The sequence below is a fragment of the Bos grunniens genome, chromosome 2 (assembly GCF_055505025.1).
Source record: "Bos grunniens cultivar Pamir isolate PY7600 chromosome 2, Bosgru_T2T1.0, whole genome shotgun sequence".
In the NCBI taxonomy this organism is placed as follows: domain Eukaryota; kingdom Metazoa; phylum Chordata; class Mammalia; order Artiodactyla; family Bovidae; genus Bos; species Bos grunniens.
Window position 1 is genome coordinate 102,643,263 of NC_141166.1, and position 25,616 is coordinate 102,668,878.

The 25,616-nt window shown below is 35.4% G+C and overlaps 1 protein-coding gene across 5 annotated transcripts in view; it reads right to left on the reverse strand.

Moving 5' to 3' along the window:
* Positions 1-25,616, reverse strand: part of FAP (fibroblast activation protein alpha) — a 77,866-nt gene that overhangs the window by 36,096 nt on the left and 16,154 nt on the right. For 2 of the 5 annotated variants that reach the window (XM_086369893.1, XM_086369925.1), the window contains exons 3-12: positions 23,767-23,865; positions 22,471-22,565; positions 21,478-21,552; positions 18,953-19,005; positions 15,112-15,184; positions 14,295-14,415; positions 13,222-13,376; positions 11,029-11,132; positions 9,088-9,223; positions 4,779-4,823 (exon numbers count right to left, since the gene is read on the reverse strand). In XM_086369893.1, the coding sequence (XP_086226019.1) occupies positions 4,779-4,823; positions 9,088-9,223; positions 11,029-11,132; positions 13,222-13,376; positions 14,295-14,415; positions 15,112-15,184; positions 18,953-19,005; positions 21,478-21,552; positions 22,471-22,565; positions 23,767-23,865 (956 nt within the window). Of the gene's footprint in view, positions 1-4,778; positions 4,824-9,087; positions 9,224-11,028; positions 11,133-13,221; positions 13,377-14,294; positions 14,416-15,111; positions 15,185-16,833; positions 16,958-18,952; positions 19,006-21,477; positions 21,553-22,470; positions 22,566-23,766; positions 23,866-25,616 lie in introns of those variants that run through there. The other 3 variants (XM_086369918.1, XM_086369911.1, XM_086369902.1) reach the window with 3 other exon arrangements.

A 25,616-nucleotide genomic window follows, 5' to 3' on the forward strand; every position in this document is an offset into this window, starting at 1 on the left:
CTCACCAGAACCTGACGATGCTGGCATCCTCACCTCAGACTTCCAGCCTCTGGAACTGTGAGAAATGATTTTCTGTTGTTTATAAGCCACTCAGTGTAGGATACATTGTTATAACAGCTCAAACAGAGTAGGATAATGACCTATTTGAAAATAGCATTTTCAAGGTGTAATCAAGGTTAAGAACTGAGATGTGATCATAGTGGATCCAAGCTGGCCCTAGAGCCAATGATTGGTGTCCTCATCAGAAGAGATGAGGGTCAAAGAGACCCAGGGGAGTAGGTCATGTGACGATGAAAGCAGGGGTTGGAGCTGGTGGAGCTCCAGCCAAGAAAGGCCAAGGATTGCCAGGAGACTAGAAGCTGGAAGAAGTGAGAAAGGATTCTTCCCTGGAGACATCTAAGTATGGCCCCATCAACCCCTTGACTTTGGACTTCTAGCCTCCAGAATGATGAAAGAATGAATTTTTGTTGTTTTAAGCCAAGTTTGTGGTAATTTTTTACAGATACCCTAGGAAACTAATATGGTGTCCTTATCTATTTGGCATAAAATTGATGTTTTTAATAAAATAAAAAATGGAATAATGAGAAACTTCTGTCTCCTTACATGAGACACTAATCATAACACCAGTTCTGGCAGGATTCTGGGTATTGACTCATTGAAATTGAAAGCCATGAGGCCCCTGAATAGGAAATTCTGATTTGCAATTTTGTGGAAGGAATTTCATTAGTAGTGGTCTGAAAAATCATTCTTTCATTTTAGAACGAGGCTTCACCCTCTTAGCCAAGTGATTCCTTATTACTGAATACTTTACAGTGTCTCCCTCTCCCCATCAAGATGAAAGATGAAAATTGGCTCCACATTTTCTCAACCACTGTAATGGAACTGGGGTCACAAATACTATAAGGTACCTTAGTGAAAAAAGTACTCACTTTACATCTGCAGAGAGCTAAGGAACTCTAAAAACGGCTTAGTTCCAGATTAAAATAGAAAATTTCATTTTCATTGAAAACAGAAAGTAAGAGGGCAGAACATTATGTTTCAAGATAGTAGAATCAGGCAAACAGGAAGAGTATTTTTGTTAGGCAAAGACTGTTATCTTCTCTCCTTTAATTGCACACATCCAAGACAGATGCTTTAGATGAACAGGTAACTTGGGTGAGGTAAAGAGAGTGTAAAATATTTCCGCATTCACACTGCCAGAGTGAGATCCATAATGCATCCTGAGTTAAGTGCTCCGGCAGCAAGTCACGCCTGGGCCCTAGATAACCACATGTCACTAGGTGGTCCTCAGTTTAACAAGACGTCCTCACAGCTCCCTTTATCATGCTTAGATGTACTGATAAACTCCTCATCTCTACTTACAAAGTCATTGAAAATATTTTTCTTGGAAGGTAAGATGATGTAACACCAGTTAATTTTTTGCCACAGATGGTAAATAACCTGCTTATGGAAGGCTGATGCCTAAACTGAGCCCACATTTAGTCAAAGGCACAGACTTTCAGGCATCAAGTAGAGCATCCATTTATCTAAGCCATAGGATTTCACCAACAACTCAAATGTGATGCGGTGTATGGCTTAATTATTTTTAAATGATTTAAATGTGGCTTTGCATTCTAAGCATTATGTGTTTAGTATTTGTTCTTCACATTTTAGTGATTAAATACTATTAATAGAGTCTTTGATTAAATCTTCCTTTTTTGTCTGCTCTCCACAGAACAAAAAAAAAAAAAATTTTTTTAAGTGAATTTGTTGTTATTTTTCTGATAAAATACCAAAGAAGAAATTAGAGCATTTCCCCCAAATTAAGACACAATATCTCATGTGGAAGAAAAGGAAGTGACTTTAAGAACTTCCTTAAAGTTCTCAAGGAAGTATTTGCTAGTTCTCTGCCTGAATTAATAGGTTAACTGCCATTTAGTCTCTTTTCTAGTTCATAGGGGATCTCTGAAGGCCTTTTTCATTTTAAACCTCTTTGACAAATACTAAAGGAAAAACTGGTCTAAAATTGCTCTTTAAATTTATATTAATATGACTAGCCTATACACTTTATCTAAAACCCTCATAAATATTATTTGAACAGATGTCTGAAAAACAAATATTTCTGGGTTATTTCTAGGTAATTTTATTAAGCCACTGGTTTGATTATGGGTCAAAGGAAGCTATGCAGCACATTATGACATATGAGTTATGACTATACAAAGTCATGACTCCAAAAAGCTTGTCAGGACTTATAAAATCTAATGAATGGCCCCCTTGAAAATAGCTGCCTTGGGGAAGTGTGAACTTACTCTTGAAAACTCACTTCAAAAAAATTTCCACAATTCTTCTAATATTCAGAAAGTTAATGACTATTGGATACATTTGGAGAAATTGAGATTAGTACACAGGAAAACTAATTTTTTCCATTAGAATTCTAAAACTATAGATACTATAATGATCTAGTGTAAAATCATATTTTGCAGATGCGTATTTCATTTATTCACTAGATTTATTTTGGCATGATTTTTGATTTAATGTAGAGACCTCATTCTCCCTCAAAGGGCATGTATGTGCTTCCACTGAGGGTATTTAAACAATGTTCTAAAACTTTAGAAGTCAATTCATTCATTCATTCAGCTGTTGTTTGCTGGGATTACAAGACTTATGCTATACAGACTATAAAAATTTACAAGATAAAATTGTCCTCAACCTGCTTATAAACAGATTTCAAAAGATGTGTTTTAAAGCATTTCAGAGTGTTCTGAATGGTGCCAGTATTTTCAGAATAAATGTGTATGGATTCCTAAGATCATGTCTTTGATAAGATTGCTGGTATCATGGTTTGTCTATTTGTAAAATCACATCATTCATATTACTTTATAGAAACTCTAGCTATATCATTATCATGGAGAACATAACTAAAGATATTTTCAAGTATTCTTTCTTCTCTCAGTCTTTACAGGAAATCTCCAAAATGACAGTGAACTCATAAATTAAAATTTTCCCTTTTCTCAAGTTTTCAAATGCTGATCTAGGAATTACCTTTCTGGAAGGCAAGCTTCTGGTTGACCTAGAATCCAAAAAATTTAGAAAATCCTGTTCTTTCACTGACTTCTTCTCTTTTTTCCTGTTACTTATACAATGTTAAAGAGTGAAATAAAATAGGATTTTCTTTTTCTTTTTTTGTCTGAATTACACACTTATCCTTGTTACCTTGTTAGGTGGTACTAGTGGTAAAGATGATGCCTGCCAATGCAGAAGACATAAGAGATGCTGATTTTATCCCTGGGTTGGAAGGATCCCCTGGAGGAGGGCAGGGCAACCCACTCCAGTATTCTTGCCTGGAAAATTCCATGGGCAGAGGAGCCTGATGGGCTACAGTCCATAGGGTCAAAAAGAGTTGGACATAACTGAAGTGACTTAGCCTGCACCCATGTACAGTTACCTGCATAAAAAAAATAAAGTAATAACTATTCTCTGGTTAGGGGCTTCCCTGGTGGCACAGACAGTAAGAATCTGCCTGCAATATGGGAGACTGGGGTTCAATCCCTGGGTCAGGAGGATTCCCTGGAGAAGGAAATGACTATCCACTCCAGTATTCTTGCCTGGAGAAGACCATGGACAGAGGAACCTGGTGGGCTACAGTCCATGGGGATGCAAAGAGTTGGATAAGACTGAGCGACTAACACAACTAAATTCTCTTAATGAATAAAACTGAAGTATCTTTAACTGAAGATAGAAAGTAAATATATGTAAGCTAAAATTGCTGGATCTAGGAAAGTATACAAAAAATAATTTTCAATACCTGAAGATGTTTACTTCACTCTCCATCTTAATTTAAATTTTTATAAGACTTATCATCTCAGAATTTACTTCTGAATTCTTTATTGTCCCTTGTCTTGGGTTAATGTGTTAAACTATATAAGAGTTTCTTTTTTCTTTGCATGTGTCCAAATCTCAGAAGTAGTCTTTCTTTTTTTTACCCAAATGTTAGTTGAATTCAATGCCATATTTGTGATAAATGGTAGCATCCTTACAATATTCATTTATTATTTGTCTTATTTTGTGTTCTTCGTATAAGATATAAGATACAATTGATGTTTTCCTAAAACACGATTTAGTTTTACACTAAAATCCTTAAAAATCACTGAATAAATCTATCCAAAATAATCCAGATATATATGATTACAAACTGTAACAAAACACACACTTCCCTAACTGATACCACTTTACTTAAAAACTAGAATAAATATGGGTATGTATGAAATTAATCTACTCACTTATTTATATAAAATATAATGAGAGGTAGGGTTGTCTCTAAACCAAGGATACCAAATGTAATTATTTTCCCTGGATTCAAATGGCTAAAAGTTATCAAGATTATTTTAAGTAAATCAGGGATTGTGTTCCCTTTTGAAAAATGATATTTATTACATTTTTAAAGAAGCAATATTAATTATAGATATCAGAGAGTTGGTTGAAAAAGTTAAGAAATGAACATGAAGTATATGATTCATTCTCAATAGAATTCTAGATATATAGACATTAAAATTGTCTGGCACAAAATTGCTGAAGGGATCACTACCTTTGTGTTTTTTACCTTGTTATTTTTCTATAAAATCAAGTAGTGCCAGTTTGCATACATTTCAAATAGTCCTTTAATAGCTGAGAATTTAATTCATGTATACCTGTGATAGATTCATTTTGATATTTGGCAAAACTAATACAATTATGTAAAGTTTAAAAATAAAATAAAATTAAAAAAAAAAAAAAAGATAAGGAAAAGATAGCAATCATACTCCACCAGCCCATCCAGTTCTGCTTTCTTCTATATGCTCCTGGGTCTAAGAGGCAAAAAAAAAAAAAAAAAGATCAAATGAAACATAGTATTAAGAGGACAGTTTTTTACTCTGGACAGTTGAACAAGTTAAGCTGGCTGGTCAGAGTGTACTACTGTTAGTCAACCAACTATACACTTGAGTTGAAGATGACTAGATTCAAAATCGTATGCAACATCACTATTGCGTACATAAGGATGATCTGAGGGCTGTGTCTTATTGCAAATCATTCATAATTCTGGTTAAATTTTCCACAAGTCAGTGACTAGAATTATAACAACATCCATGGAGACCTACCACAAACCAAACCGTTGTCATTTAGGTAAAAAGGCATTTCCCAGTGGAATTTAGGTTAATTTTTTTTTCTTTCCTCAATCTTATAAAGTATCTAGAAATCTTAAAATTTGCACTGAATCTTATTTTTGGTATATACTTGACTGCAGCCATGAAATTAAAAGACGCTTACTTCTTGGAAGGAAAGTTATGACCAACCTAGATAGCATATTCAAAAGCAGAGACATTACTTTGCCAACAAAGGTCCGTCTAGTCAAGGCTATGGTTTTTCCAGTGGTCATGTATGGATGTGAGAGTTGGACTGTGAAGAAGGCTGAGTGCCGAAGAATTGATGCTTTTGAACTGTGGTGTTGGAGAAGACTCTTGAGAGTCCCTTGGACTGCAAGGAGATCCAACCAGTCCATTCTGAAGGAGAACAGCCCTGGGATTTCTTTGGAAGGAATGATGCTAAAGCTGAAACTCCAGTACTTTGGCCACCTCACGGGAAGAATTGACTCATTGGAAAAGACCCTGATGCTGGAAGGGATTGGGGGTAGGAGGAGAAGGGGACGACAGAGGATGAGATGGCTGGATGGCATCACTGACTCAATGGACATGAGTCTCAGTGAACTCTGGGTGTTGGTGATGGACAGGGAGGCCTGGCATGCTGGGATTCATGGGGTTGCAAAGAGTCGGACATGACTGAGCGACTGAATTGAACTGAACTGAGGATAGTACAACAAATTTATTGAAAAAATACCTAATAAGCCTAAAAATGAATAGAATTTTATAAACAGTTAAATGAAAAGTATTCTAGATGAAATAAATAGCATAGAGATGAGGCTAGCTTAGAAAATCACAGGTGGCTCAGTATGGCTGAGTGAGGGCTGACCGTGGGAAAGAATTAGAAGATAAGGGAGAATGTAGGGGCATCAGCAAAATCTTGGAGAAAATTTTATGCCACAATTAGGAAATTTGGATTTCTCCGGTGGATAATAAATCCTTTGAAAGTTTTCAAAATCACAATTTGAAAAATATAATTGTGAACATGATAAGAGAATAGATGAGAAGTGGGTAACATAGTGGGAGGCTTCCCTGGTGGCTCAGCAGTAAAAAATCTGCCTGCAATACAGGAGATGTAGATTTGATCTCTGGGTTAGTAAGATGCCCTGGAGAAAGAAATGGCAACCCGCTCCAGTATTCTTGCCTGGAGAATCCCATGGACAGATGAGTTTACATCTGTCAGACAGATGTAAGACAGATGGCGGGTTACAGTCTTTGGGGGTCACAAAAAAAGTCAGCCACGACTTAGCGACTAAACAACGACGTTGTAATGTTTGGAAAAAAGATGCTGAAGACCCAAATCTGGGTAGTGGTAGTGAGGGTGGAGTAGAGCAGATGTAGCCAGAGATACATAAAAGTTCAAATCCTCAGAATGAATTTGTGGGTCAAGTGGTAATTGAAACTTTCTTGCATTAGATAAAAATCACCTAGGAGAGTAACAGAGTGTTGGAATAGAGACTTAAGATAATTAGCAATCATTTACTTCCTGGTTTTCCTAGAACTTCAGGTAGGCTACATTTCCCAGGCCCCCATACACTTGGATGTGGTCATGTGTAAGTTCTAACCCGTAGCTTTTGAGCAAAAGTAACTCATGCTACTTCTATGTCTAACCTACAAAACCCTTTCATACATATCCTCCATTCTTTTTTCACTCCCTAGCTGGATGTTGATGACCAGCTTTGAATAACCTTGGAATATCCTTAGAAGTTACTGGATGAAGACAGAAATGTTATCAACCTGGGTTCCTGAATGACTCTGTGGAGCAGAGCACCCATTTCCTCACCCACTTACCTGGACTCACTATTAGATGGTTACATGAATGTGCAAACCTATTGTATTAACCTGCTGAACTTTTGGAGGGGTTAAATGCATTAACTTGGAGAATAATAAGATTTCTAGAAAAGTCAGAAGAGGAAGAGCTAGAAAGAAACAGTAAACTAGAAAGAGAAACATGAGAGAGTGTATTGTCATAAAAAGCAAAAGAATAATAAATTTTGAAAGCATAGTTTGGATTTTCTCTTATAGGGATAGGCCAGTGTTTCAGAAAAAATAAGATAAGACTTAATAGAGTGAAGTGTTTTATTCATTTCTAGCTATTAAGATAAAATTAATTTTAATTCTCTTGCAGAGAATATGATGAAGGATGTTCCTCCCTCAAACTACAAATTTATTAATACAGTTATATTACAAGTAATTATTGCCAGTTTCCTTTGCTTATTTTGGGTATGACTCCCAACATGAATAAAGTGTTGCCAAGTCTCTTAACCTTAAATGTTGTTTGTTTTCAAAACTAAACACACACACACACATCAGTCATAAGTATGGTTACTGGAAAATTCAACTCTATTGTTCTTAAATCTAAAAAATATGTTCCATGTGTTTACCAGACTATTTCGAAACTGCAGTTGTTTTGAAATTTTAAGGTTATTCAAACCTGGTATTCTAAACTTAATCATTGATTTTGGCCATAAAACTAAAGTTTATATTCCAGGGAATTCCACGTCTCATTGAATGAGCATCTTATACGTTCTGTCAGTTTGGATTAAGTTGTCTCAGATTTGATAAATTAGAAATTCAAATTCCAAAGCAATTATAGTTTTAAATGCTTAGTTTTAAGAGCTAAAAATTTTATCTAAATGACCAATCTTATAAACTAATATAATTAAATCAATAATTCCTAGTATTGAGATTCAATGAAGATATTAACAATATATTCACCCAGTTGTTTCTATTTACCTAGAAAAATTAAATTTATTCTATGTTTTCTTTTTGCCTATGACACTGCATTAATGCCAAAAATCTTCCTGCTTTGTATATCAAAACATAAATAAGATAAAAATAAGCTTCTAGCATATTCCATCAAAATTAGTCAGGCTTCTTACAGACACAGTAGTGATTTAAAAATATTTTTAGCCTGAGTAATGTTGACTATTATAGTCCTGATATATTTCCAAACAGATTCATATGACTTTTTTCTTGCAAAACATAATGTCCTAATTTCTAGATGGAATTTAGTGTTTTACTTTGATTGCTCTGTGCTTTTTTTCTTACTTTATAAAATAGGTTTATTCTATATTTGGTTTAATGAAACATTTCTTCATAATTAGATGTCTCATGAAATGTACCCATCAAATTTCCTATTTAAAGAAAACATTTTGTGTTTCTTAGTCTCTAATAGGAGTACTTAAGAACAGGCCTATTTTGAAGCTTTCCGATTGGAGAAGTAGCTTTCTGACTCATTAATTCAACAGATTATGTTTGGATTTGAGCAATAAAAACAATTAAAACTCAACAATAAATCTGTGCCTAGTTTTTTCTCCCTAAAATTAGCACAGTATTGAGTACTCTGCAAAGATAACAGGATAGCAGGATAATTAAAGCTGTTTCATATCATTCTCAGTTACCTACTTTTGATTTTCAAATAGAAGTGTTTGGCTTTCCTTTGATAATATTTGTTTACTTTGGAATTCTTATTTTTCAATTTTGACATTGAATAGAACGTTTGCATTTGCAAATGCAAACATCACCATTTGCATTTTTCTCTAATTCTTTTGAATAGAACACATCTACTTCTTTAATGGACCCATCTTTTATTTTTATCATCATTATTTTGCTTTTTTGGACTGACAATTTTATAATCTTAAAAGGATGGACTTCCATCCTAATTCAAAACCAGATACCTGATTTTCCCAGTATGGCATTGTCATTTAATCTTTTTCTCTATTCAGTTTCAATGCAAAGTCATTCAAGAAAACAAAAAGTATCTTACTGGTTTAATAAAAATAACGAACCTTCAAATAGTGTTTTTTGCAAAGCAATCAGGAGTTGAATGCAGTAATTCTGCTTTATAATATAAAATATTAGCTATAGATAAGTCCCCACTCTTGTACTTTTATCTTCAGAAATATACCTCTGTGGTTTTAATGCAACATACCTTTGGACAGTTCCATGTCTGCCAGTCTTCCCTGAAATCACATGTAGACAACACTGAAACATTTTGGATTCTTTTTAGCCACTGCAAACATATTCGATCATCAGTAACCCATGTGAGCCAACTGAAATAATAATCACTGCAAACAAATCAAAACAGAAAGTCACAACTATAAATCAATATCACATTCAAATAATTTCTTAATTTGTGTTTTCTAAAGGACATATTTTATTATTCTGAAACACTTAAGCCACAGGTAAGGAAGGCAAAATATTCTTTTAAACATTAAAAATTTAAATACACCTGCTAAGTTTTAGAGAACATATAAGAGTTCACTGATCTAATAGAATGATTTTATAATTGAATTTTCTCCCCAGTTGGGATTTTAATATCTTAGGAAAAAAATTAATACACAAGGCCAAAGTTATTGGCCAACTTACAGGACAAAAGCATTAAATTGCCTATTTTTCCATAGCTGAACTCAAGTTTTCACTTTTTAACTAATTAACAGAGAGCTAAGTGGATAAAAGACCACCTTTATTTCCAGGCAGGTTTGTGTTGGAAGCTAAGTTTTAGCTACAGGTCAGGGGTTGAAATTTGAGTTAGTATAATAATCAGAGATAGTGTATGCAAAGTAACTCAAACAGTGCTTGGCACAAAGTGGATGTTGGTGAAAGGAAGCAATGATTACTTGGCCCTGAGGGTGAATGTGTAGAGAACAACAATGTAAATAAACCACAAAATGTTGGACCTTGTTGTAAAAGGAATCACAGAGCTACAAGGGATCTCTGGTTCAGAGTCTGGCTTTATCTCCTACTAGTTATACTACCTTGACTAACATATCTGTGCCTCTGTTTCTATATAATATGGGAATACTAACATTACCAGTATGAAAGGTTGCTGTAAAGATTTACTAAGAATGCTTAAAGTGCTTACAAACTATACATACAACATAGTGAGTGCTCAAAAAATGTTAGATATTATTACATAGTTAGTATATTACGGATGCACAAATGATGCTTTCTTTTGTTCCACTTGCCTCTGGAGGAGAATGATGCATAAAAAAATCAGATATATTTAGTCCAGTTTTCATCAACCAGATTAGGGTGGGGAATAATGGATAATTGAAAAAAAAAAAGAATGTTTGATTATCCGAGAGTGGATTCACCTTGGCAAAGTCCGGCAGAGGCCTCTGATGAGGTGTTTTTTTCCTATTAATCAATCATCTGGCCCTGGCTGACCTACCTCCTGAGACAGGAGAAGAGGAGTCAAGCCTTGTTCTGAGAGAATATGGGAAGGAGTAAGGATGCCAGCCAGACAGGGCTTATGGACCCCTCCCCGTTTTCCATGTCAACCAGAATGACCAGGATCAATTAGACAAGATCTCAATGGGTACCATGCTGGTACCTTTCACAGAAATTAAAATGCTTCTGTCCAGGTCTGCCTGCAGTTCATCCACAAACAGATAATGCTACAACCAGGTCACTTCAAATAGACTGCATCCTAGTGAAAAACACTAATATTTGGAGGGGGTTGGCTTATCTTCTCCTGTTTGAGGTGCACATATAATAAGCATGATCCACAAACACTGGGAAAAAGTAGGCCAGACTTGAAGGAAGCCAGGCTGAAAGCATGCATAAATTTTACTATCTCCTTGTTTGTCCCTAGCTTACACTCACATATCCAAGGGAAGCAGCACTTAGACTGAGTACTCTGGTCATCTTTATATGTATGTCAAGGGTTAGTATGTTCACATCAGTTTAGAAAACTTATTTGTGAATTTTAATTTTGCTATGTGTTTAGCTTGGCATGCTAATTTATTTATTTATTTTTGTTGTACAATAGTCATTGCAAACTTGCTAGAAAACAAATGTAAACCCTGATGAAGAAATTTCAGTGCTAAAATTCAGTTTAAAAGGTGGGGAGCATCAGAGATAAATATACCTTGAGGCTATCATTGCTGGTACTGGCACTTCTCTGGGACCTATATGCTCAGGGTAAGTGGCATCAATAATAAAGATCCGAACAACAGGATTCTTAGCTCCAGCCTGTAAAGAAAGTGGAGATAGATAAACTCACAAAATTCTAATTATCACCAACATTTTAAAGACACTTTTGGATTTTAGGCGTATTTTTATAAGCTAGTAATTGTTAGGTATATTACTGTTGAAAACATTCTAATTATAACGTTTACAAATTTCATTGCAGTGTAATTACAAATATTGTGCAGCCAGAGTGAAAATACATACTCTTAGTGATTAATGGGAGCTTTAATTCATAGGGAAAACTATTAGGGATTTTAAAATGCAGTTCCATAATCGATACTCTCTTTTCTGACTTTTAAGACAGTTCGCACTATTATTATTGTTATTAGGATAATTGTAATAATTTCTCCATGTGCCAAGGGGAGTGCAGAGGGAGCTTGATTTGGGGAAGGGAGTGTAAAGAATAAATAATGAAAGATACTTTTTGCTTTTACCCTGTAATTTGATCTAGGACAATTACCAAACAGTCTAGTAGCTGCTTAAATTATTACTGCTTTCAATGCCCCCAGATTAGGAAAATTCCACCCCAAAATAAAATGTCATGTGGTTTACACTGTTCTTGCTTTGTGCTTTTTGCCTTAGCATATGCCCTAGGTTTACATGGCAGTGTAGTTCATGTTCACATATCTTCTTAGAGTTCTGTTATTTTACCACAGAAAAAGAGAACCTTAAAATTGTCAAATAATTTAAATCCACAAAAATTAGGCATATAGGCTATATATACAGTTGCCTCACTTCTCAGTCCAGTGTCAGATGTTCAGTAGCTTCAGCTTCAAAGAAACAGGAGAATTTGGGTCCTGACTTCTCTGTCAGTGTGAGTTGCTCTGACTTCTGGGTTTCTTCATCTCTTCCTGCTCCATACAACCTTCTAAAGATCCAAGTTCTTTTCCATCTTTTGGGTTCCAAGGATCATACCTCTCACTTCCAAATACCTCCAGCTTTCAGACTTAATACACAACCTTTGAAGGATCTTCTACCTAAACAGACACCCTCCCCCATACTCATTTCCTTTTCTCATATGATTTTTAATATAAATTTTAGACTATCTGGAATTTCTATTTCTCTCACTATGGCCACTTTGACTTGCTTCAGAATCCACTTGTGTCTATGCATGTCCTTCCCATCTTTGTCAATATAGGGACCTCTATAACAGGGTTCCCTTTGGCAAGGAAAAACAATAGTGACTTAAGAACAAATTACCTTCTAAAATCACTTCTACTTCTCATGCCAGAGGAGAATTTGTGATTTGATCTTTCAGATTTCCTTTCTAAATTAACTCAGACTACGACATTTCTCCACTGTGACATGACCATTCTGGTGGAATTTATTTTCATGAGGCCTCTTATTTTCAGAAGGCCTCTCTTGAGAGGTGGGACTGCATGTGAAGTACATAAGCTAAGACTTTTAGAATGTTTATGTAAGAAACATTGGCTCACAGCATGCCTAATTCCCTCAAAGAAGAACCTAGGCTTATAAACTTAAACTACCATGCTGCTGCTGCTAAGTCACTTCAGTCGTGTCCAACTCTGTGCGACCCCATAGACGGCAGCCCACCAGGCTCCCCCGTCCCTCGGATCCTCCAGACAAGAACACTGGAGAGGGTTGCCATTTCCTTCTCCAATGCATGAAAGGGAAAAGGGAAAGTGAAGTCGCTATAAATGTCCAGAAAAGACCATAACTCCTACTTGCTTTGACCTGACAGGAACATCACATTCAACGTCTTAATTTCCCATTCTAGTTTGCATTTAGATCAGAATTCAGAAGGAATTGCAAAACAGAACTTTACCCTGAATTTGGAGCATGAAGTAAGAAAAAAATTAAAATTAAGTTAAGCTTGTTTTTCCTCCATGATCTAGACCATATGTTTTTCAAAGACTGCAATGGATTTTGCAAAGACTACTTCATCCAGCACAACCAGATGTCCAAAGCAACAGATGTCCACATAAATAATAGAGCACAGTACAATGTTTGCCTTACAATGCACAAGGATAAGAAGCTCTCCAAACTTGTTGATCCCACCTCTATTCACGGTATTGGTTGCTCATTTTGACAGCAAGGAAATGGAAGCATCTGCTAAAAGTATTCCACATACCTTTGGGTATGGAATATTTATTGTTCTAGGATATTGTTCATCACCATAATAGGAATAGGCAATAACTGGTATCTCTGTGTCATTAAATTCTGCATACGCCAAAAATTTTCCATTAGGAGACCACCAGAGAGCATATTTTGTAGCAAGCATTTCCTCTGAAAAATAAATACTAGCATATTATTATTAGTTACTAAGATGGCTTACTCAAAATAATTGTAAATACTTCAAAATACATTGTATATAGCCATTTATTAACTGAAATAATTTAATAATGTGGATGTGATATATATCATGCTTTGGTTATCAAAAGATGAATAATCTGGGTATAGAGGAATAGTGTAACCTTATACCCTATATCAAACATCAATTAGTGTACTAGGGAATTGACATTAATCAGGAATGTATTTTTTAAAATAAAATCTCAACAATAATTAATTTTCCCATTGGGGGGAGCTTCTTTATAGTCATCTAAAGTAGCCAAGACAAGGAAAACCATACTTATACTACAGAGCAACATAAATTTGGAAGTTAACTTTCTGTTCTAGGAATATTAAAAAAAAACCAGTTAATTTAGTGTTATATATATATATATATATATATATATTTTTTTTTTTTTTAACAAAGGCAAGGACTAGAAGACCTTTTAAAGTCCAGTTAAGTCCTGGATCCTACATGAACTAAGAAAGAGGACAAAATTCATGACAGCATTGAGAACTAAGAAAATTTTCCTGCACAATAATATAGACAGCTCTTTAGTTTTGGATAAAAGGTTTATTTTGCAAGAAAAAATAAACCTGAGAAAAATATACTCACACTGCTTCTAAGGACCATATACTTCTTAGAATATAAATTATTACTACTGCTTTATAATGCTCATGAAAATAAATTCCACCAGTCTGATAACAAGATTTCGTTCTTTCAGAATATGTACGTCCTGTTCATAACCTGATAACAGCTTTCAGAAATGCCACCCTCATCACAGTAACATACCACTCATCTAAATGTTACTAAATGCGTGTGATTATTTTCAATTAAAAGCCTAACCGCAGCAGAAGAAAAAGAATACGATGTACCTTCATAAACCCAGTCTGGGATTCCATTAAATATTTTATTTTCTTTTCCATTATATGTTATTTGAAAAGGTGGGTCTTCTGGTCTTTGTTTCAGATAGATATTGTTTTGATAGACATATGCCTAGAAGTGGTGGTAAGTTAGTTAATAAGGAGAAACTTCATAAGAAACACAATAAAGTTTGCATATTTGTGTTAATTATTCACCTAATACTTTTAAAAAGAGTGATAATCCAGATATGAAAAGACTTGCAACTAAGATACCATTTTAACAGGTCAAAAAATACCAACCAACTCACATTAACATTATGATTTTTAACATATAAAAGTTATGATTTTAAAGTCTATATATTAAATAAAGAATAATGTCTGCTATTATATTAGTTGCTTTTATTAAGTAAATAAATAATTGTGTATATTAACAGAAAGTCAAATAAATCTCTGAATATTAATAGCTAGCCAGATCTAATCTTTATTTAGAGTCCTTAAATAAGAGCTTGGACAAAATTTCATGTTGTCTGAAGCTAGTCTGGGAAACTTGTGAAAACCATATTTTTCCTGAGCTTTCTGGCACAACGCATTCTGGCTGGGTATGAGGATAAAGTTTTTGACTGCGATATTTAAAGAAGTCTATCCATGAGCTTGAGATTTTGCGGAATTCTCAGATGGGTTTCAATTTATCTAAACTCTTCCCATTTTTAACCACTTAAAATAGTCATAAATGTATTTTTTTTCAGGCAGGGAAATTTAACAAAGGCCAAAATCAAATGGCTCCTCTTTTATTTAAATGATTAAACACTTCTATAATTTAAACACTTACTAATTTACTCCCAACAGGCGACCAGCATAAATACTGAATTGGACGAGGAAGCTCATTTCTTCTTATAAACTCCCTGGAAGAAAAGAAAGAAAGAAAAAAAACAAATAAATGAATTTTGCTGTTCAGTGCAAATAATAGGTATAAAAAGAAAAAATTTAAAAAAATAAAAATAATGCATCATCATCTATGCTTCTGCAAACCTATAGAAAGAATGTGATATAACATGAGACAGAAGACATGGGGCAGTAGTTGCAGTTCTTAACTAGTTCACAGGTCATTTAATGTCTCTGGATCTCAGTTTTCTGACCTTTTATACTGAGGTGAATGGATTAAATGTTTATAGACTAAGTGGAAATACCTCTAGAAATTATCTAATTGAATCTCCCTAGTCTTGTGAAAATAAACTTAAGATTAGAGAAATGATAGGACTTTTAAAAAATAACATTGCTAGTTCTTGGCAGACCCCTCATTAAACTCAAGTCTCTTAACCCTCAGAACTGTAAAATTTGTACACACCAGGCTGAAATGGTCGCTGAAGAGACTTCCAGCTCTGAAATTCTATAATTGTGCTAAAGTTTAATATGTACTCTTCCACATTTTCATTCACAACCCCCATCCCTGTGAATGCATATGCATTTCAAATTTTTGAAAATAAGATGCCATTTGACAATCTCCCCAGGGATCTGACTTGAAATCAGAAAAGGAAAGGAACATCTGATCTCAAGCTAAACTGAAAAACAGATCATATACTGGGCAGTATGCCTTAAGCTTGAAAGTCCTCCACCCATGGGGAAATTTCAAATATGCATGCTTGTGCGCTAAGTCGCTTTAGTCATGTCCGACTCTTTGTGACCCTATGGACTGTAGCCTGCCAGCCTCCATCTGTCCATGGGATTCTCCAGGCAAGAATACTGGAGTGAGTTTCCATGCTGTCCTTCAGGGGATATTCTCAACCCAAGGATCAAACCCACATCTCTTATGTCTCCCGCATTGGCAGGCGTGTTCTTTCCTACTAGCGCCCCCTGGGAAGCCCAATTTCAAATATACTATTGGCCCAAAATCTCACTTTGATGCTTAAGTCATCCTGCAAATACTCAGTTGACTGACTTGCACCATGGAGACTTTGTAGTTCTTCAGCAAGAGTATGTTCAGACTTTTATAAGTGTTAGAGTCATAGGATGTCTTGTTTAAATTTTGACTATTATCTTCTTGAAATGAATAGTTTCATCAAGAATGCTTGTGTGGAGATGCAAAACAAGACCTGCCTCCAAGGTATAATGTGAGGCATCTGAAGGAAGACTCCTTGTTTGCCCCCTCCAAAAACATCTCTCCAACCTGACATAGGCTTGCTGTTTCTATTTTTCCCATCATTTTAAAGTTTGGACTCTTGTAAACACTTATAACACATGTTACCTTGATTTAACTTACTACATCACAAAGTATGATGCGGCCTAGCAAACATAAAGTATGCTGCGGCCTAGCAAACAATGAGGGAACACGGCACTGGACAGATCAGCTTTGACTGTAGAAAAAGTGATGCCCACAGAGGAAGAATCTTGGTGTTGCAGTGGGGATCCTGATCGTAGAAGGCATTTTATAAGCACCAGGCCACTAGAATGTTCGGAACAGATCAACATAGGAGGGCAGAGGAAAAAGAATGTCTCAGAAGAGAAGACATTTGCCCCAATTTACTGCTCTGTCTCAAATCAGTGTCCATGTTACCTTGACATCGTAACATTGCTTTAGGTTTCCATATCCCATGGAATCATCTACGCAATCATGCAGACAAGCTGAAAATCTCAGCCCACAGTCTCTTCACAGCTGGCAAGCCACCACAGCAGCCATTGTCTGTTTTACAGTGTGAGAGAAAATGGAGGACGGTTCTTTACAAAGGCTTTCATCTCTTCAGTTACCCTTCCCTTGCTTGAAACCAGAACTATCCTCATCTTCTCTAAGGTAGATTTTTTAAATAAAATTTTCAGAGGCACATAGAAGACTTGGAATGAATGATATTCAGTCTTGCCTTGAATTTCAACAAATTTGTCATTCTTCACTCCTTAAATTATGGTGTATTTACCTGACCAAAAAACAATCTGGCAAATTAGATAGTTGTGCAGGAAAACAAACAGACAATGGCTTGATTAAATTCACTTCACAAAAGCTAAATATTTAAAATGCTTCTAGGCCATGAAGTTTATAGAAACCATGATTAAAATACTAGTATTGTCATCTTCTTTTGGAATGTTATTTAATTCGGTGAACCTCCACAGAGATAGGACTTGGAGAACTTTAAAATGATTAAAAGAAAAACAAGGAAATGATTAAAGCCTTGAGAAAGTCTACTGAAAGGGTAAGGTTTCCATTTCACTAGTCTAAAGATTTTGGTAATAGGGTTACCACCTCAAACTCATTTGTGTCTCCCTGTCATATGCCGTCTGTGCTTGAGCTCACTTGCGTCTGATCCTTTTCCACCCTTTGAACTGTAGCCCACCAGGCTCCTCTGACCATGGGATTTTCCAGGTAAGAATACTGGAGTGGGTTGCATTTCCTTACCCAGGGGATCTTCCCTATCCAGGGACTGACTCCTCTGTCTCCTGCATTGCAGGCAGATTCTTCACCCAGTGAGCCATTGGAGAAGCCCATCTAAGAGTTGCTCAATAAACACTTCTTGACTTTGGTAACAATGGGGATACAGAGGAAAAGATTCAAGAGTGTATTGGATGGATTTAGAGTCTACATTATATAGCAGATCCTATTTCTTAATTTGACAGTTTAAGAAGATCAGAGTTATTCTTTTCTAAAAGAAGTAGAAAGAATTTAAAAGAAGTAGAAAGATAGTTGTCTTTAAACTTTTGTGCTTTTACTGGACAAAAGAGGAAATAGGCTGTAAGATTTTTAATACCTTTTCAAGCCATATAATTATTTTCCCTTTTATATAACAGCAAATAGGATATCACATTAAGATGAGTAACTAAACCAATTCATTGCCCATATTTAGAGTGATTTTTCTTAAGTGCAAATCTGATCATGTCATTTCCCATTTAAAACCATTCAGTGATTCCCTATTGTCATCAGGATGAGAACTAAACTCTTCTTAATGGTTTCCTTATTATTATTTGGCGCATGATTTCTGGCCTCAATTCCTTCCCAACCTTACACCACCTCCTATTAGTAAGCATGCCCTCCTCCAATTTCAACTCAACTGACCTACTTTGAATTTCCTGAACACTCTGTGCTCTCCCTTTCTTTTTAGGTCTTTCATGTTGTTGCTTCTGTCAGAAATTCTCTCCCTCAGTCCTTTGCCTACCTACTCATTCTTTTAATTTTTTTTAAGCTGTAAATATTTCAAAAAATTAAACTCAGAGATACAGAAAATAATATAATAGATGATAATTTACTCATCTAAATTAAAAATATTAACATTTTACATTTAAAAACAGTTAGCATAAAATTAATTAAATTTAGATTAAATGCTACATTTCCCTCTGTTCTGCTTCATTCCATTGAAGGAGCCCCTCTCCCCATGTATCATTCCCATGCATTTTTGGTACTTTTATAGATATGTTTACTTTCATAAACTAGAAATTTATAATTAGGTGTTCAAAAGTAGGAAAAACAAAACTATGTTTTGTATAAAAATGTAAGATATCAGTCAAATGAAAACAGGTGAATATTCCAAGGAAGTATTTCTTTGAATTTCTTAAGTTGCATAGGTATATGTTTATTATAAAGACATAAGAAACTAAGATTAGAAATAAGATAACACAGTCAATCTCAAATTAGAGTCTGGAGGCTCTATATGAGATTGAAGTTGTGTTAATAAAAAGACATGACATTTTACCCGTTTGTAAGGTCGTAGATGTGATATGTTGCTGTGTAAGAGTATCTCCAAAGCTGTCAGGAAGAAAAGAGGCAAAGACAAATTACGATTCACAAGAGGCTCAGGTCAATAAGGTAGAATCATAGATCACTCAGTTCAAGGTTCAGAATTATAAAAGAACTGTTTTCACAAAGCACTAGGAAAGAGATGTTTTAATTCCAAATGAGTGTCATTTAAAGAGTTTTACTGTAGACTTCTGTGCTGTTCATCCAAATTCCAGAACTAATCTCAGCAGTGATTCAACCCTTACTCCATAAAAAGTATATCCAAAGACATTTCTTAATATAAAAAGCTTTTCTCTAACACTCTGTATTCTAAATTTGTTCCCTTTCTACTTAACCTTGATTGAAGTAAAATCACTACAATTTCCAAGTCCTGTAAGGATTACCCTGTACCTGAGTAATAATTATAATATCCCATAAAACTGGGTAAAGCTAATTTTCTCCATCATATAGTTTCTTTTTTTTTTTTTGTCATCAATGTATCAACCTCACTTTATTTATTTATTCTTTTTAAATTTTATTTTATTTTTAAACATCATATAGTTTCTTGTAAAATGCTTGCTTTTTTTTGAGCATAGTTTTTTTCTTAATAATAGATATTGAAAAAATAAATAAGAGATATACAGCTTGTAATTCCTCCAGGAAAAAAAGAAAACTGCTCTTTTTTTCATTGTTTATCTGTACTGTTCAGTTCAGTTTCTCAGGCGTGTCTGACCCCATGGACTGCAGCACACCAGGCCTCCCTGGCCACCATCAACTCCCAGAGTTTACTCAAACTCATGTCCATTGAGTCAGTGATGCCAGCCAACCATCTCATCCTCTGTCGTCCTCTTCTCCTGCCACCTTCAATCTTTTCCAGCATCAGTGTCCTTTCAAATGAGTCAGTTCTTCGTATCAGGTGGCCAAAGTATTGGAGTTTCAGCTTCAGCATCAGTCCTTCCTATGAATATTCAGGACTGATTTCCTTTAGGAATGACTGGTTGGATCTCCTTGTAGTCCAAGGGACTCTCAAGAGTCTTCTCTAACACCACAGTTCAAAAGCATCAATTCTTCGGCACTCAGCTTTCTTTATAGTTTAACTCTCACATCCATACATGATGACTGGAAAAACTATAGCTTTGACTACATGGACCCTTGTTGGCGAAATAATGTCTCTGCTTTTTAATATGCTATCTAGATTGGTCATAACTTTTCTTCCAAGGAGCAAGCATCTTTTAATTTCATGGCTGCAATCACCATCTGCAGTGATTTTGGAGTCTGTCACTGTTTCCATTGTTTCCCCATCTATTTGCCATGAAGTGATGGGACCAGATGCCATGATCTTAGTTTTCTGAATGTTGAGTTTTAAGCCAACTTTTTCATTCTCCTCTTTCACTTTCATCAAGAGGTTTTTTAGTTTTTTGCCTCCTGCCATAAGAGTCATATCATATGCATATCTGAGGTTATTGATATTTCTCCCAGCACTCTTGATTCCAGCTTGTGCTTCTTCCAGCCCAGTGTTTCTCATGATGAACTCTGCATGTAAGTTAAATAAGCAGGGTGACAATATACAGCCTTGACGTATTCCTTTTCCTATTTGGAACCAGTCTGTTGTTCCATGTCCAGTTCTAACTGTTGCTTCCTGACATGCATCTGTACTGTAGTTAAGTGAACAAATCAAGTATTATTTTGGATTTTATTTCTTAAAGGGTTTTCAACCTTTTGGCAAAGAAACTCCAGCATGTTGAAACATGTCTTTCTGAAGATTGCAGGTGACCAAGACCTGGTCCACTGGAAAATAATCAGCTGTCAGAACAGTGGAGGAGGGGCAAGCTTGACTTTTCATTCTCTGCACTGAGGGAGTTTTGCATCTCAACTAAATTTGAAAAATGGCAGTTAAAACAAAAGGTTCTTGATCTCAAAGTAATTATTAGAAGTTGAATTTGAAATAAATTCTTTTTCCAGTAAAAGTAGAAAAAAAAAGTTGATTATCTTCCCTCCACAACCTCATCCAGGAAGGGGAAATTAAGTAAGGCTAAACAGTCCAGCTATGGATACTGCTACACTACACTAGGCTTTCAAAGACACAGATTAAACTGTGGTCTAACCACTGACTGTATATTATTGTGCTTGAGCAAGTGAGTTAAATAAGATACACTGTGATAGTTCCATTTTCAATAATAATAAATATTTAAAAGGTTAAAGTAAGTGAGAATTGACTAGTGATTTATGATGGCAAATAACATTTTTATGATGAATATCAGTGCCCCCAAAATAAATTTTTCCCTCAGCATGAAAGTAATTTTTAATACTTGATGATAGCCAGACAAAAATACCAAATTCTGAATTACTTGTATATTACTGTTATGCTTTGGGGATTCAACTAGAATTGCATTAATTTCTCAAGTATTTAGAGATAAAGAGACTTTTGTTTCCTCTTTTATAGACCAGTCTGTGGGTTAATAGGAGATGTAATCAGACAAATCCAAATTAAATTGCCAATACCTTTGAATAATCACTTTCTAGGTATGCAAATTGCCGATCAGGTGATAAACCATAATTTGAAGCATTCACACTTTTCTGAAATTATGAAGAAATTGATTAGAATACAGAAAAAATAACAGAGCCATATACATTTATAGTTCTAAGAGAATATTATATCATTAATATAGTGCCACATATACATTAAAAGTAATTTTTTAGAAGTTTAGGTAATACCTACCATATACAAAGAAATTTACTACACTTTAAGGGATGATGGTGTGATAAATAAGATACACTTTGTGATTTTAAGAGGCTTATAATATTAAACTTGTAAATAAATAACATTATAATTTAGACAGTTTTATAAGAGAGAGGTAAATACAACACTGCAAAAATTTTGAGGAAGAAGTGATTAAATGCAAATGAGAGGATCATTTGTTGCCCAGAGAAGGAGAAATATCAGCCAAGCTTGACTAAAAGATTACTAGGCTATTGAGGGTAGAGAAAGCAGGAGGTCCGAGGGTCTAGGACAGAACAGTGTGTGCGTATGTACCATAGGACTAGTCACTGAGCTCTTACTGAGCACTGTTCTAAGCACTTTCAAATGTTCCTTTATTTAATTCTTATACTAACCCAAAGTGGTATTATTATTCCTACTCTACAGAAGAAGAATCTGAGGCACAGTGAGGATGGTAGAATGTGGAACCCCAAGGCCCCATAACTAGTAAATGAGAGCGAGGATCTGAACTCAATTTGCCTGGCCAGAAGAACTGAGTTTGTACCTCTTATCTCACGGGATACCAGTTCTACAGAGGAAGAAAAATGCTAGTAATTGAGGAGGCAAGGATAGTAACCTAGTGTGACTAGAAGAGAGAATTGGAGGATAACTATGGTGGGAGACAGCTGAGAAGGCAAGTTGGGTCCAGATCAGGTGCTCCGAGTTTGAACTCTGTTCCTTGGTCAGTGAAGAGCTGGCAGAGGTTTTTGAGGAGGAAGATGATGGTGGATACATACCATGGTGGTATTACTCAAAATGGTATATGATTCTCCTGTTTCAATATTATAAAATACTACATTATTATCTGTAGATTGATGAAGATATTCTTGTCCTTTAAACAAGAAGGAAAACAAAACTTGAAATGATCTCCTGTAGCAAGAAATATATTTATAACAAAGAAACACCTCTCTTATTTTATAGACAGACTATTTTTTTTTCCTCTCTGTCCACTACACATTGCTTTGTCAAATTTAAAATAAGTTGAAAAAAAAAAAAAAAAACGAGTACGTTGATGGTGGAAGACAGGAAAGGATGCTTTCCTCTACTTTATACAAAAATGCTGTATTTACCAGTAGAAGCCTTATTTTACCAGTTCAGGATGATTAGGAATAAACTTGGATTTTCTCTGCATTAATTAGTTCAGTGGCTCAGTTGTGTCCGACTCTTTGGGACTCCATGAATTGTAGTACACCAGGCCTCTCTGTCCATCACCAGCTCCAGAAGTTCACCCAAACCCATGTCCGTCGAGTTGGTGATGCCATCGAGCCATCTCATCCTCTGTCGTCCCCTTCTCCTCCTGCCCCCAATCCCTCCCAGCATCAGAGTCTTTTTCAATTATTCATTATAAGGAGAATAAACTAGTTAAAATGGCATGTTTCTTTCGCAAATATATATATATATATATATATATATATATATATATATATATATATATACACATTCCATTTAGGCTGTTTTTGACTTAGTTTAAAACCTATTTATATGCATGTTATTTTCTAAAGAGAAAAAAAATATTCAATTTTTAGTGGCATTTTGGATATAAATTATAATGTACACAATTAGTTTCTCTTACCATTTGTTTGACTAGATTCATTTAACAACACACTATTTTCAAAAACTATATGCAAATATCAATTTTATGGCCCTTAAAGGATTTGTCTTCAGGGTAGGATCTGTTCATTTCTTAGATTATCTAGATTAACAATGGAATTTCTCTTTGTAAAATTCTCATGACCTCTTTTAAATAGGTGCTTATTTCCCATTCTGAAAAGCTATAGCCTATGCTCAGCTTATTCTAACAATGCATTCTCAGATTTTACTGTTCTGCTAAAACTACAACTGGCATCATTATTATTGAGCAAATCCTGTCTAAGTAGTTCTGTCAAAAATGCTTTGGTGGCCACTTGACTTATCTAAATAATTGCTCTTTTAATCCATTTCAACTAAGGTGGCTTATGTTACAATAGAGATGTGCTGGCACTAAAAACACTAAAATCACACATTTAAAAAAATGTAAAAAATAATTCACTTACCTGAAATCCAATTTGGAAAAAATGTTTTATAAGAAAATGTCCCATTTAAAATATCCTTCAGTGTGAGTGCTCGTGTTGTACTCTCTTCAGAGTTGTGAACTTTGGGGAAGGAGGAAACATATCATTACTTAAAAGAAGATTAATAACTCAGATATCTCTCAGATATCATATAAAGAAAAGATCTGCCATTGCTAAATCCTTGTTTTTTGTGTGTTTGATCAGATGCTCCGTCGCGTCCTACTCTTTGTGACCCTATGGACTGTAGCCCACTAGGCTGCTCTGTCTGTGGGATTCTCCTGACAAGAATACTGTAGTAGGTTGCCATTTCTTCCTTCAAGGGATCTTCCTGACCCAGGGATTGAACCCACATCTCATGTCTCCTGCACTGGCAGGCAGATTCTTTACCACCAGCACCATTAACTCTTGTCCTAATGACTACCAGTGTTATTTATTTTTTTATAGAGAGAATAATGAGGCTTAGAGAAGTAGTTTGATTGCCCGAAAGGAACATGTTGTGGGAAAAACTTGAGAAGTGTGAAGGAGACCACGCTGAACATCAGAGACATTATTCTTCAGGCAGTGAAGAACTTTCAGAGATTTTTTTTTTTATTTTATTTTATTTTTAAACTTTACAATATTGTATTGGTTCTGCCATATATAGAAATGAATCCGCCACGGGCATACATGTGTTCCCCATCCTGAACCCTCCTCCCTCCTCATTCCCCACACCATCCCTCTGGGTCGTCCCAGTGCACCAGCCCCAAGCATCCAGTATCGTGCATCAAACCTGGACTGGTGACTTGTTTTGTATATGATATTACACATATTTAAATGCCATTCTCCCAAATCATCTCACCCTCTCCCTCTCCCACAGAGTCCAAAAGATTGTTCTATACATCAGTGTCTCTTTTGCTGTCTCTTACACAGGGTTATTGTTACCATCTTTCTAAATTCCATATATATGCGTTAGTATACTGTATTGGTGTTTTTCTTTCTGGCTTACTTCACTCTGTATAATAGGCTCCAGTTTCATCCACCTCATTAGAGCTGATTCAAATGTATTCTTTTTAATGGCTGAGTAATACTCCATTGTGTATATGTACCACAGCTTTCTTATCCATTCATCTGCTGATGGACATCTAGGTTGCTTCCATGTCCTGGCTATTATAAACAGTGCTGTGACGAACATTGGGGTACACGTGTCTTTTTCAATTCTGGTTTCCTCAGTGTGTATGCCCAACAGTGGGATTGCTGGATCATAAGGCAGTTCTATTTCCAGTTTTTTAAGGAATCTCCACACTGTTCTCCATAGTGGCTGTATTAGTTTGCATTCCCACCAACAGTGTAAGAGGGTTCCCTTTTCTCCACATCCTCTCCAGCATTTATTACTTGTAGACTTTTGGATCGCAGCCATTCTGACTGGCGTGAAATGGTACCTCATAGTGGTTTTGATTTGCATTTCTCTGATAATGAGTGATGTTGAGCATCTTTTCATGTGTTTGTTAGCCATCTGTATGTCTTTGGAGAAATGTCTATTTAGTTCTTTGGCCCATTTTTTGATTGGGTCATTTATTTTTCTGGAATTGAGCTGTAGGAGTTGCTTGTATATTTTTGAGATTAGTTGTTTGTCAGTTGCTTCATTTGCTATTATTTTCTCCCATTCTGAAGGCTGTCTTTTCACCTTGCTTATAGTTTCCTTTGTTATGCAGAAGCTTTTAAGTTTAATATGGTCCCATTTGTTTATTTTTGCTTTTATTTCCAATATTCTGGGAGGTGGGTCATAGAGGTTTTTAAGAAGGAAGATGAGATGAGGCTCCAACAACTCTAGACCTTACAAAACTGAGATTGCA